Source organism: Chiroxiphia lanceolata, chromosome 2 (genome assembly GCF_009829145.1).
Source record: "Chiroxiphia lanceolata isolate bChiLan1 chromosome 2, bChiLan1.pri, whole genome shotgun sequence".
In the NCBI taxonomy this organism is placed as follows: domain Eukaryota; kingdom Metazoa; phylum Chordata; class Aves; order Passeriformes; family Pipridae; genus Chiroxiphia; species Chiroxiphia lanceolata.
The window spans coordinates 20,413,211-20,426,933 of NC_045638.1; the positions used below are offsets into that span (position 1 = coordinate 20,413,211).

At 37.1% G+C, this 13,723-nt stretch overlaps 2 protein-coding genes across 6 annotated transcripts in view; both read right to left on the reverse strand.

The window, feature by feature from the left end:
• The window catches only part of CLCN4 (chloride voltage-gated channel 4), a 40,295-nt gene extending 38,672 nt beyond the window's left edge, over nt 1-1,623 (reverse strand). Inside the window, exon 1 of one of the 2 annotated variants that reach the window (XM_032679888.1) lies at nt 1,522-1,623. The gene's annotated coding sequence lies outside the window, so the exon portion shown is untranslated. The remainder of the gene's footprint in view (nt 1-1,521) is intronic. The other variant, XM_032679887.1, reaches the window with a different exon arrangement.
• A 3,352-nt stretch (nt 1,624-4,975) lies between these two features.
• WWC3 (WWC family member 3) overlaps nt 4,976-13,723 on the reverse strand; it is a 96,663-nt gene continuing 87,915 nt past the window's right edge. For 3 of the 4 annotated variants that reach the window (XM_032679850.1, XM_032679849.1, XM_032679848.1), the window contains 6 exons: nt 13,060-13,219; nt 11,730-11,894; nt 10,320-10,412; nt 9,173-9,403; nt 8,302-8,429; nt 4,976-7,499 (listed from right to left, as the gene is read on the reverse strand). In XM_032679850.1, coding sequence (XP_032535741.1) covers nt 7,433-7,499; nt 8,302-8,429; nt 9,173-9,403; nt 10,320-10,412; nt 11,730-11,894; nt 13,060-13,219 — 844 coding nt within the window. In that variant the 3' untranslated portion in view covers nt 4,976-7,432. The remainder of the gene's footprint in view (nt 7,500-8,301; nt 8,430-9,172; nt 9,404-10,319; nt 10,413-11,729; nt 11,895-13,059; nt 13,220-13,723) is intronic. The other variant, XM_032679851.1, reaches the window with a different exon arrangement.

Below are 13,723 nucleotides of genomic sequence, written 5' to 3' on the forward strand. Positions count from 1 at the left end.
CAGCTCCACCCACAGCCAATGCTGGAGGGAACTGAGCCAGCCTTGACTCCAGAGGGAATCAAGGAGAAACCCAGCATAGGAACCAATGCAAACCATGCAGCAATAGGTTTGCACTTCTATCACTTTAGAGGCTCAATCTTGAAAAACCAGGAGAGGTTCTGTTGGAGAACAGAACCTACTTCATTTCAATAATTCATTATCTAGTTTCTCCCCCTGGCCCTGCCTTATTTTCTGATCCTGACACTACTGCATATCTGATCACTGGAAACCAGAATTCATCTTTCACTAGGATGTACAACCTACTTCAGCACGGGAGAGCAAAAATCTCCCCCCTGAACGTATGGGTGAGCACAAAGAGATTCTAGGCCTGCCAAATTTTCAGATTTTTCCAATACTGGGAAAAATTTATTTGAACAAAGAACAGGATTTTGAAGAATAAGAAAACTTCCTCCAGACTGGGAGTGAAAAGTCACCTGACTCTCTGCCTGGTGAAGCTGTGGCTGAGTCATCCTCTGTTCTCTGGCAAAGGCACAGAATTATTTATCAGAATTGTTAAAAAAAATTATAATTTTCTGACTAGTAGAAGCTCAAAAATTAACTTAGTTTCTCAGATTGTAACATTTGCATTAGAATGAATTTTTAGAAGTTTAAAAATTTTAAACCCCTTAAATATTTTTAAAAAGCTATACAGAAAAAAAACCACAGAAGAGTCACCATTTTTTCCTTCACAGATATATATTCAGGTATTTGAACAGAGTGCATAATTAAACATCCACACCAGGAAAACAGACCCTGGACTTTGCTTCCACAAATATAAATTCCAAAGGCACAGTGTAGCATGGATTTTTCAGCCATTTGGTGATTGGCATTTTGCAAAGAAGTAAAAATCCGCTTGTCATCTCCTGTGTTCCTTTTGGGAAAGGATTTCTCATGTTTCTATTGGACAACAAGGAAAAACCTACCTTACAGTACAGCAAATTATGCAGGAAACCTGCCGGACTAGGTACTCTGAAACCACGTCAGCAAAAATTAACAATAAAGGAAAAGCCTCTTTCCCCAAATACACCTCTTAGCCCCTCAAGCAAGTTAATCCTCATTCCTTTATAAGCTTAGATACACCTATTTGTACAAAAACAACAACTTCCTTTAGGCATCCAGGAAAAAAAAAAAAGCAGGGAATGAAGAAAACACTATTGCTGCTCTCTCTTTAGACGACTGAATGATGGCTGCTCACATAAATACAGAATTCTGCAGACACCCGAAGGAGTCATCAGAAAATACAGGGAACAAAGGGCCTTCTTCAGCTATAAAGCTCCATCTGGCAGCATTTCTACTGGAGATGTTAGCCGGGAGATCAGCACAGAGCCAGCAGGCAGCCTCTGCACCTGCAAACCCTCTGCCTGCAGAGAAACTGTGCCGCTTTATTTTCCAGCAGAAACTCTGCCCGACAGAGCTGGAGCTCTAGGACACTAGCACGAGAGCAACCAGCAAATCATTTTTCCGAAGAATTATGTTGCTTACCTGCAATGCAACATCATTTAGCCCAATCCCAAAGATTTTAATAGCATCCTTTCTGGGGTGGTATGGCTGCAACAGCAGTGATGTCATGGGGAGGAAGCAGTAACAATCATGTGACTGCATCCTCCGTCTATAGGATATCTGATCGGGGGAGACGGACCAGCTTGCAATCCTGCAGGATTAAACTGCAAGCCTCTTTACCCTGCCCTACCTATTCAGTCACCATTAGAGCGTGTGCTGCTTTTTTACCCTCCCTAGCCCGAGCTAATTGTTCTGTGCATTTTTTTATTTTTTTTTTGCAACAGCAAAAACATTCACATTTTCACGAGGAAAAGGCATGGTGAGTATGCTGCGTGCAAGCCAACAAGAATTCCTGTTGACTCTGCAGCAACACCCAGGTTGCTGCTCTATGAAATATGTAATCACAGCAGCTTGGAAATGAGATAAACCACAATTTCACCATCTCTTGCGTTTTTCCTTCTCCATACACTCCATGTCAAGCTTATCCAGACTGACTTCCCTCCATCTTCTGTATCATATTCACACTTTGCAAACTTCCCTCAAGGGTTCATCTCTGTTACCTTCACTTCTTCATTCTCCCCACCATCCATTCATCCCTCCACTTGCAGCCTTCTGCCTTTTCTTCAGTGCAACAGTCATTGCTTGAAAGATCCTCTCCTATATGCCAGCCTACTTTTCCTTTTCAAAATGTCTGCTTAAGCTTTCCCAAATATTTAAAAGCTACAACATTCTAAAATATATAAAAAATCTCCCCACAAAAATTAGCCTATCACGTTTTAGTTAACAGAGTATTACACCTCAGAACTGTATTTTTGGTTTGTGGGTTTTGGTCGTTTTTGGGTTTTTCTGAGGTGTAAGTGGGGTGTTTGAGAATTTTATCATACTCAACAATGTATTTGATTTCTACAAGATAAGAATCTCCAAAGTTCTGATTTGCACAAATTTTGTACAAGCCACTAGGATCATATTCTGCAAGACAGAGGTTGTAACTGTTTTTGTGAAGCCCACGTATGTGTTTATACACGTGCAGTGCGTTCTATTTCAGGCCATTCACCTGTACTGGAATATTGCACAGAATGGTTTTACCCTTAGGGGTTATCCAGGCTCATGCTTTGTGTTTCCAAGCAGATGCAACAGCCAGGTAGAGGAGGTCTTACACAAGGACCCATGAAAATATCCCCGGGTGACTGAAGGTGCACACGTGACTTCAACTCACTTCAAAGGTGAAGGAATGTAGTTCTGGAAGACCTTTTTGTCCCAGTGTGTTTGAGCAGTAATTTATGGATGTGCCGTGCAAGCAGCCCAGCCAGCAAAGCAAGCCAGCTGATATTGGATGTACAAAACCTTTTTTGTTGTGAATGGCCACATGGCTCTTTCCAACTCTTGTCTGTGAGCTGAAGAAAGTTCCTGTACTCCTTGTTTCTGACTGGGACTTCCAAAGCAGAAGCCACATGCTGGATTTTATTGTGAAATGTGAACAACTAGCTTGCTACATCTGAAGTTCCCACACCTTTCTGGAGCAAGGAGCATGCCTTTAGAGAAGACATTTGATTATGCCCTTCGCACACAGCACTGCACATCATAGTCCTCTACCACTCACAGATCAGTAACAGCCCCAGGCCTTCATAACCATGTCAGTGAAAAGTGGAAAAGTGATAGAAATCCCAGCTTCCTGCCAGTGTCTGTTCTTTGTGCCCATTAAAATCAGTACTAATAGGCCAACTGAATTCTGTGGAGGAAGTTTAACACTGAGCACTTGAAAATCATTTTCTTGATAATGTAACTGCAATTTTCTTTAATCAGTTTATGAGAGGGAAATATGGAAAACAGCAAGCGGCATTTGTCAAACATCTACACCTGGGAACTTCTATGCCGAAGACACACACTTTAACAGAAACACTGTGCCCTAGACACAGAATAGTAATTTTGTGCACTTACCAAAAGAGCGCAAAGCTCTCAATCTCCCGATTTTTCTTCTGGACAGACTTTCCTAAATTCATTTCCTGTTTTTTCCTTGTCTATTACCACAGTTGAACTCATTAAGTCTCCTACTGAAAGTACATATTTAGCTGGATGGTCAAACTGCAAACAAGGGACAGAATACCTAATTTTCTATAGAAAATGTAATTCTATAACCTAGATAACGCATGCTCAATTTTAAGGGATTTTTCAGAATCAGAAGAAACCAGAACCAGCTCCTAAAAAGCTTTTAAATCCAAGAATATGGTGATTTTCCAAAGTGCAAGCAAATGATTTAACAGACATTTACAAATTCCAAAACTAAATCAACTTTACTCCTTGGTATTTTCTTCCAGTGGTACTCAGTCAATTGTGTGATATCAGGATAAAGAAAATACACTTCACATGATGTTTTAGAAAAGATAGTTCTTGCTTTTGCTAGCCTGCTGTTTCTCAAGTCTCTCTGTAAATGCTTCTTCCTCTCAAAGATGTGCAACTCTATAGTTATATAGGAGATTAGAGTCAAAACAAGCTGTGAAGGGTCCTCTTCCCTAAAATTCAAACTTCAGTTTTACATCCACTGAAAACAAAATACATAGTTCATCTAATTCCTAAAAAATAAATCTTTTTATTCTGCACTTACCTTTAAGTCTTGCAAAGTGCTTACAAGAACTGCAGCAAGAAATACCAATAATACTTCGTTCTCATCACGGAAAATCCCATGATAGCTTTTGTTGTTGATCCTGATGGCAGTTAGACAGAGACAGTTGGTATTCCAAATGACTATTTCTAGCAGACTGTTTAAAAATAACCTAAACTCTGTCATACCCTTTGCGCCTTGCAAATACTGGACGGAGACAGGGGTCACATGTCCACGCCTGTGACATGTCCAGCCTGTGACATGTCCATGATTTTGCCTGTGCTCTTGCAGCTTAGGGTTGCAAAGGGAAACTGAGAAATGGCCTTTCTGTACTTATGCAGGTTTAACATTTCCTTTGTGAAAGCAGCAATGAACTCCTGCCTAAAAAAGTTATCCAGTATTCTTTTGAGTGATTTCCACCTTGGAATTAGTCATAATTACAGAACTAATAATGTCAACTTGTTTTCAATACAAATCTACAAAGTACAAATGTTTGCTATGAAAAAAGGCAATTCAATGTGTCTTAAGTGGAGCTACCCAAGAATTCTGGGAATATTCAGCTATGAGCTGCTGATACAGTTCTCCTCTTATCATGATTGATAAGCTCTTGGAAGAACATACCTGCCATTCCTTACACTCTGCATCCCTTTCAAGTCTTCAGTATAACCTCTCTAGGATCTCCAATTTCTCAGATTTCTTCTCTTATTTTTATTTGAAAATTCATTATATTCATTTAAATGACAGTATTATTCAAAATACAATTTTTTAATGAAAGCACCAGGAACATAGCAAATATAAAACATTCAAAAAATGTCTTTGATATATAACAAAACTCTATTTCTGTTTATGGCAAATTATTTTATTTTGTAGAAGAAATACTTTCAAATAATACAAAAATGACACAATCATACAGAACTGTGACAAAAACAAGAGAGATGAATACTGAATATGATAGCTCATTACCACATCAAGACAGAACTCATTACAGCAGTCAGAATCACAGACCCACAAGATACACTGATGACATCTCACAGCAGTCACAATCTAAAAACACCAACTGAACCCCCTAGCAGAGAGGCCACCAGACATTGCTCCTTTGTTATACAGTCACAGAAGAATTTACTGTAGAAAAAAGGTCCCCACCCCAACCCCTGCTCAAAGCAGGCCTAATGCAATGCTATGTCCACTCAAGTCTTCATGCACCCTATGGGACAGAGTGCTCCGCCTCTCTGGGCAGCCCCTTCCAGTACCTGATCAGCCTCATAGGAACATGGTGTTGTCTGTTCTTAGGGCACAGCAAGTACTTCTGGTGTCACTGCATGGTAAATTTGGATAAATGCTGCTATGTGACGGCCTCAGTTGAAAATGAGAAGCGAAATTCTGACTAACTGGTCTTTTCAAGTAATGAGCACTGAAAAGCTTGCTGTCCCTAGACTTTTACACAAACACTGCAAATTTCTTACACGATTTGGTTTTTATCTGCATAGTTTCAGAATACATCTAGTTGTGCCCAAGGAACCCAATATACACCCACCAAAACTTAGTGGCAAAAACAGGCTTCAGGATGATAAATGATTTAGCATGATAAATGCTAAATATACTTTAATTTCACATATATATGATCACAACACTTGATGCCTGTAATGATTATAGGCCATATTAGGAAACAGGGAATACTACCTTAAGATTAAATGTCTGTGCTAATCAACCTCATTAATTAATGATTTAGGAATACAATCTTTTTTTCCCATTACTTTTTGCTTCAGCATGGATAAGTAAATCAATTACACTTCCAGGTTTTCCTGACCTTTGACAAGGTAACAGTCTAAGCTCTTGAAATTCACAAAGAGAACTTACTCACAAAATATTTGAAAATATTCTGATAGGTCTGTTTAGGTGTTGGCTGTTGTTTGGATTTCCTGACATAAAAATCTGGAACCAATCTGATATTTAATTAAAAGACAACACTATCTTCCTTCTAGGAGATTCCAGCAATTTGCAAAATCAGTCTTGTGTTGGGCACCTCTCTTTACATTAGGTAATGTAAAATTAGAAAAATATGAGAAACTCTATTATAGTAGCTTAGTAAAGAAGTATTTTTACATACTTGCAGGATGCAAGGACACAAAACTGGCATTCTCGGGAATTTAGGGTGACAGTCTTTCATTAAAACGAATGATCACAAGTAAAATTATTTCTAACCAGATTTTAGCTGGTTCAGCTAGCAATCAAGTGAGCTGTACCTTCCAGAATTATACACCTTCCTCCTGGAAAGCTTCACTGTTCAACAGAACTCGCATGCAGTAACCGCGAAGCACATCCCTTAGGATGAACATGTGTTTAAGCACCCTTACTTAAAGCAGCTGCTTCCCCAAGTCAGAACACACATGCTTTCCTGAATCAGATCAGAATCTTTAAAACTCTAGAAATTACTGTAATATTCCATTAGCAGTCTTTCCATACAGCTCGCTCACACTGCTCTTTTAACTCCCTTTTTATTAAAATGCAAAGACCTGTCACCCTTTTCCTTCCCCCGTTTATACTGAGGATCTAGTTAAGAATATAAAGATACTTTAGACACAACTGAAATGAAAACAATCTATTAGTGCACAGTAAGAACATGCAAATGAATTCTGCAGTGTTTAACATCACTTCTAATCAGTGTTAAACACACTGCAGGTGATAATATTTTGCTATAACACAGACAGTGCTAAAGAATACAATGTACATAATAAGCTACAGATAATAAAGCTGAAAAAAGTGACAATTTTAGAACATAGTATTTTCATTTCAGGTATCAGAAACAAAACCAGCTCAATGATTCCATTCTACTGTATGACAAATACTGAGGAACAAAATTTCAGTCTTAAAATACATCTTAAAGTAGGTATTTTCCTTCAAGGAAAAAAGGCACTATAAATAAATTACACTACAGTGAATTTGCCTGAACTCACTTTGTTTCTGTCTTCCAGCCTTTTAAGTCAAATAAAACAGCATAAAAACTGTACACGCTCTTAACAGGATAGTCGATCTTTTATAAAATAAGTTGTCTTCAGAGATGTCAGTTTCACAACAAGGAAAAACCAAGCCTTGTTGCAGTCGCTATTATAAAATATATATGTATATATATTTATATATATGTTTTTGTTTATGTTTAATTTTTTTTACTTTTTTTTATTTTTTACAAAACGTGTATATTAGCTTTTGCACAATTTTTTTTTAAAGAAACTTGGCTAATCTAGGAACTTCATTAAAATAAAAGCGATAAATACTTCATGTTTACAATGCAACAGGTCATACATCATCAGCTGGCAGAGGAGGTATGTTAATCCTTGGTCTTGTAAAAAAAGCTATCTTCTCTCTGTGATCAAAACAAGAGAAAAAGGAAATAAATCAAACTACGTTCCCCCTCCTCCTCGCAAGAACATGATTTCTTTACTCTGGTTAGTGGTTAGTATTTGTTACTTATGTACTGAACTGGTGGTTTATTTGAGTACAACAAACTTAAAAAAATACTAAACCTCACCATATACTTTTGACAACATTCTGTTGAACACAGTCACTGTTTTTTTAAAATCTAGGTGGAAGCTTTATACAGCTCACTGAACACCAGTCATAGCTGACTGTAAAAAGGCTTCGCAGGTCAAGTCCTGCCAAGCAAAATACACCCTTGTACATTTTCCAATAATGTCTACAAAAAGAAGTGAGAACAAAAAAAATTGCAACACTGAAAACAGAGTCCAAAGAAAAGGCTTCTTGAGATAAAGCTGGAATATGACTGGGTAATTTCTAAGGAAGGTGTGTTACTAATGACATATATGTATTACATTGAACAGACTATGTGCATAGGCTTGTATTGAAGAACTGACAAATCATTTGAACTTAATAGTGACTAGACTAAGTTGGAAGAATCATCTAAGTTTTGTTTACATTTGAAGTTTTTTTTTATTTTTTTAATTTTATGTGTATTAGAATTGTAACACTGCAATTTTACCTTAGCTTTGGCTCTTTGCAGTACAAAGAATTCAAAAGGAACTTCTGTGCAAATCCAAATACAAGACTGGCTATCACAAGACACACAGAATTTAAGCTAAATGTTTCAGAAAGCTTTAATCTCTCTAATGAACTGTTCCTATGCTATTTCAGTATGCATTACCACTTACCTAAAAGTCTGCACCTGAATAGGCTCCTTCTGATTTTGCCCACGCAACTGGTATATTTCTTTTGATGCTTTCTTTAGCATTTTTTCAGCTGCTTGCTCTTGGTGATGTTCAAATTTGGTCTGTCTGGTCTGAAAACAAGAAACATAATGCTTAAAATGGACATGTAAATATATAAAACACAAGAATACCCACATTAAAATAATGGATTTTTTCCCACTCACCACAGTGAAACCACACAAGTACATTGTCTGAAACAGCAGATCATCTAAGAATTATAAATGCAAAAGACTGAGGTGCTTCATTTCTTAATGCTCTTCAGACAGTTATGTATTAAATTAACAAAATTTACTGCACACAGAACTGTCAAACAAGATCTTACAATAGATTTAGTCTTTGTCTCAGATAATCCAATGACAATCTTATTTGCTGTGCAGTTTTGCCACCTTTGTCTACAATGTCTTTCTCCAAGAACAGGAAAAAAAAAAATCACATACTTAGGGACATTCCAAATACTTGTAAAAAAATTATCAAATAAGCAAAATTTCTTTCAAAGATCAAAAGAAAGACAATTATTAAAGTTCCAATAACAAATACCTAAACCAAAACAAATGATCAACAACAATAAATAAATAAAACCCAAAACAAAACCAGAAGTGCCACTGGCAAATTGTGCCATTCTCTAAAAACTTGTCCTCAAATACAGAGTTTGGTAACAATCAATGCAGTAGTTTTTATTGTGCAAACTTCAAGGGAAGAAACTCACTGTTTGTAATTCTGTAAAAAACAGCTCTATAGACATGTTGTCACAATCAAGACATTTTGAAATCAGAAGTTTCTGAACACATTGAGTGCTTACATCATGTTATCATACCTGCCTTTCTGCTTCCTTCAACAAGTTTCGGAATCGCTCATCCCGAAGGACCCAGTGGGGTAGATCTGTCTGCCCTCTGAGCTGGGCATCTTCCAGACGCTGTCTCAACTCTCTTAAAACACAAATCTCCTCATTCAGCTGTCTCTGTCTAGTTCTGGATGCCTGGAGATCCAGCTCCAGGTCTAAGGATGTCCTTGCCATAAGCTCAGCCAAAGATGATCTGCAGGACTGCTGAGTTATTAGGATTCAAATAAAATGCACAATTTATTACTCTCAACATGGTTTACTGGTGTTGCTTTAGCTATATAGACCATACATTTTCTATACTTATTTCACACACAAAGTCTTTTTCATATGAAGTTTTGGATATTCTTTACATCCCCCAGTGAAAGGCTAGCCAGCTGTAGGGGTTTTCTGTATCATACATTAACTTTTTCAATTAATGCTTTCTACTACCTCCTTTGACAGTCTACTTTTGAATGTTTCTACTACCTCCTTTGACAGTTTCCTTTTGACTTATAAATATTTAACTAATTGAAGTTTATGGACTAAAATTCCATGTTATGATGATAATAAAAGGGATGTAAAATGAAAAATTCATAATGAAGTCACGACGTCAGGAAATACTGTACTGAGCAAGATTCCTGCCTTTCTCTGCCCACTTGTTCCACAGCATGATGAGTGGCACAGGGGCAAAAGAAGAGCTTAACCTATTAATTCCTGAATACTTGGGTCTCAAATTTGTTAGGCTGCATGGGAGGGGAGATGAATGTTTTACTGCCATATTCACATACACTTCTCTGGGCCCGCACCCGGCATCATAAACTAGATTGTAAAGATTTATCAAACTTTACATCTAAATCAATACAAATTCAGTCCCCATTAAACTAATTTTTGTCTGCCACACTTTTTTCCCTCCTTAATAATTGTTCACAACTGTATTTAACTTCTCCGGGTCTACCCTTTAGCTTAAAAAGCCCAAAACAAACACAAAACATGCCCCACCCCTCCAATTACACTGCAGAAGCTTTCTACACTTCCTAAAAGGACCAGAATGCACCTGCAGACATCTAAAGCTTAAGTGTAATAGGTACCAGTGTTCTGGTAACGTAGTGAAAAGTAAAAATCTGCTTCCTAGGTTTATTACCTGCTTATACCGTAGAGTGCGCCTCTCCAACGTATTCCGGACAAAAGGGGACTTCCTTGGCAGGGTTGAACTGTCACTGTCACTGCGATACAGCTGATGAGAAAAGACAGGGAAAATATAAGTTGCTTACAAGGTCATCTTCATTAAGAAGTCTGTATTACTTTTCCTTTTTTTGGTTTTGAGACTTATTTTTTAAAATACACTGAAACTGTCTCGTTTTAAGCAACTGATTTTTTTCAGCTTTAGTTATTTATAAAAATGTATATATAATAGTGCTTATATGGTATAGTTTCAATAATTCAAGAAAACTTAAAATCATCAGTGTTATACAGATAAGCTCCACCAACCATTCTACTATATATCCAAGACAAAAGAACCTAAAAAAACGTGGAGGGGGGATTTAGGAGCAATAATATTTAATCCTAAAGTATTTACTGTCATGGACACAAAGAATACAGTCTCCCACTTTTACCTCCCATCTGATTTTAAGTAAATGCAGGTTAAGTGACGGTGTTCAATGATCTTTTCCTTTTGGTGCTATCCGTTATCTGGTGTGCAAGGGTCTTTTACTCACATTTTCTCTATTACAAACAGATACGTAATTCAGAAATCAAACTGAAAAATTTGAGAGTTTGTGGGCACTGTGCACAATGTAAGAAAGAACAAAAAAACAGAATTTCCTTGGTTTAGGACAAAGTACAAAATTTAAAAATCATTATTGCATTTTCAAACTCAAGTTCTCAGAAACTTATGAAAGAGTATGATCAAAGCTATGTGTATTCCATCAGTGTTGCAAAACCAATACCCACATATCAATCTACAAAACCATGAGCCAACTGCTCATAAGCCTTTCACCACTGAACACCGCAATCAACTAACGTGATTGATCTTTAATTACTTGCCCCAGTGCACTCAGGAATCCTACGTTCCACTGCTGCAACAGGCACCCTATGACTGATACTCATGACAGCAATAGAGTCATAAGAATATTTATGCAATAACCATAAGATTAAGCATTCAGTGCCCTTTTCCAAACTTTTACAGACGTCAAAGTTAAACATGGCTTCTAAGCTAACTGTTTATACGCCTCATCAGACAGCACTGAACCTCTGTAAAGCCAATCACCCTAGCCTAACATCTGAGATTGCAAAGGGATAGAGCTTAATATCTAATTTATCATAGATTCTTAAATTTCAAATTAAATCCATCCAGGTTTAAACTCTTAAAAAGAGTCAGGGAAACTCTTCCCCACTGCTATGTTTAAATTCGATGAAAGATTATTCATTACTATTAAAAAGTAGCATAAGTTTCTTATAAATGCAACATAGCCTTAAAAAGAAATTATCAAAAACATATATTATATTTGCATGGAGACCCCTCCCCCCCTCCTTCTTTTTAAGCCTTACTCACTCTGCAAACATATTGACTTCGTGCTCCAGGCGAGAAGGTCTGGGAACGAACAATGGTGCTGCTTCGAACAAAAGCAGAACCCCGTGGCCTGCGGCTGGTTCTCTCTTTTGGAATAATAGCAACTTCTTCAGGAAACAGATCCTCGGTGTTAGTTTCCTTATCCACCTAAATTTCAATGAAGGAAATTTTTTTATTTTTTCCTTATTTTTTCTCTCGTAGCCAAAACAATCAGACATTTCAACAATATCAAAAGTAAACAATTTGCTCTGCTAGCTAGATTCGAATCTGAATGAGCACCGAGAACAGAGCATGAATTACCTCATTTTTTAAAAACTTTTAAAACGAGGTCATTCAAAATTTTAAGATTACCTTTCAGAAGCCTTTACTGCAACAGTAACAATTATGAGATGCAGTTATAACATGAATCATAGCTGCAGAACATAAGGACTGCATTCAGGACTGGCAGCTAGGCATTAACCAAGCTACCACCTGATCTCCAGCCTCAACAGAAGAAAACTGAGTCACTTTTCAATAAGAACAGTGACTGAAGCAAATAACCACCTTAAAACTAGAAGAAATTAAATGAAGAGAAGGAAGGGAAAAAAAAGTACTGAAAGACTGTTCAAACAATGATACAAGAACATTAAAATATTCAGAAAGACAGAAAACATGGGTTATCTAGCAAAGTTTCCAAAATTTTAGTGAACTCTCTCCTCAAAAGGAGGTATGATCTTCCCTAAAAGTCAGCACAAATGGCTTATGTTCCTCTACTTCAATGAAAATGTGCTGATTTCAGCTTGTTCAGGATTATTTTTAGTGTCTCATATCTTGAATAAAAAAAGATTTTAAATACATCAGTTTCAACACAATTATTCCATGTTATTGTAACACTGAAACAGTAATGCAAGTCTTAAAACATTACACTTCCTTCTTCACAATTCCTTCAAAATTCTTACTTCTAAGAGCACTGGAAGTTGATCATGATCTTTTTTGTTGCAATTTCAGGTAAACACAGAAATTGATACAGGTGCATATTTACAGATTATGTAAAGGCTACGGTAAAAATAGTTTGCCTCTTGATATAAAAACCAAATTCTGTTTAGAAATAACTAACAAGCAAACAAAAAAACCCAGCCCTAAAGGGGCATTGCTAACAACTCAATAGCAACACTGCTGTAATGAAGGCAGTGCTGATACAGGGTTGTTAATGTAATTTCTGATTCTTTTCTCTCCTGATCAATTCAGACTCAAACTCTAGGAGCAGAGGTAACACACAGTGTGTGGGTGAGGCATTTGGCAGTTTCTGTACTGCAGTGTCTTTTCTCGTTACCTTTAGTGGCGGAGGCTGCATTTTTCCAGAACTGTACTGGCCTGCTTGAGTCGCAAACATGTGTCCAGCTAATGAATCCCCACAAAATGGCTCTGGATAAGGAGGACTAGTCTGGGTGCAATTACTGCATCCACTGTCAACAGATTCTGCTTGCCAACTCCTAAAGTCAGAACATCACAATAATTTTGCAGGTATTAAAAAAACTCATGCAATTATGCATCACGTTTATGTATTTCATTATCCAAGTCAGTTTATCAATTAAAAGTATTATTTCTCCAATAAAAATACAGAATTTTCATAGGTAGAACACAGCCTGTTTGCATTTCTGCAGGTACAGAGAAGTAAATACATTTCATAGCAAAAAAATTCACCTTCCCTAATTTTCTTTAAGCACGTGTTCTGGTCTTTTAAACAATATTAAAAAAAAAACATAACAAAAAGAACACCACCACTCATGTAACAAACTAGGAGTATTATTAGGGATGAAATCACAACCCTAATATTTTCTCATGTCTCCACAAAATTTTATTTATTAGTACAGGGCTATTACAAACCCATTACAGTTGCCTCCCTAGCAAACTTTCTGTATGATAAAATGTTTTCCCACTCCCCAAATTCCAAGTCCTCTAAACTCAACCAGCTATTCGAGTAAGGTTTTCTCCTG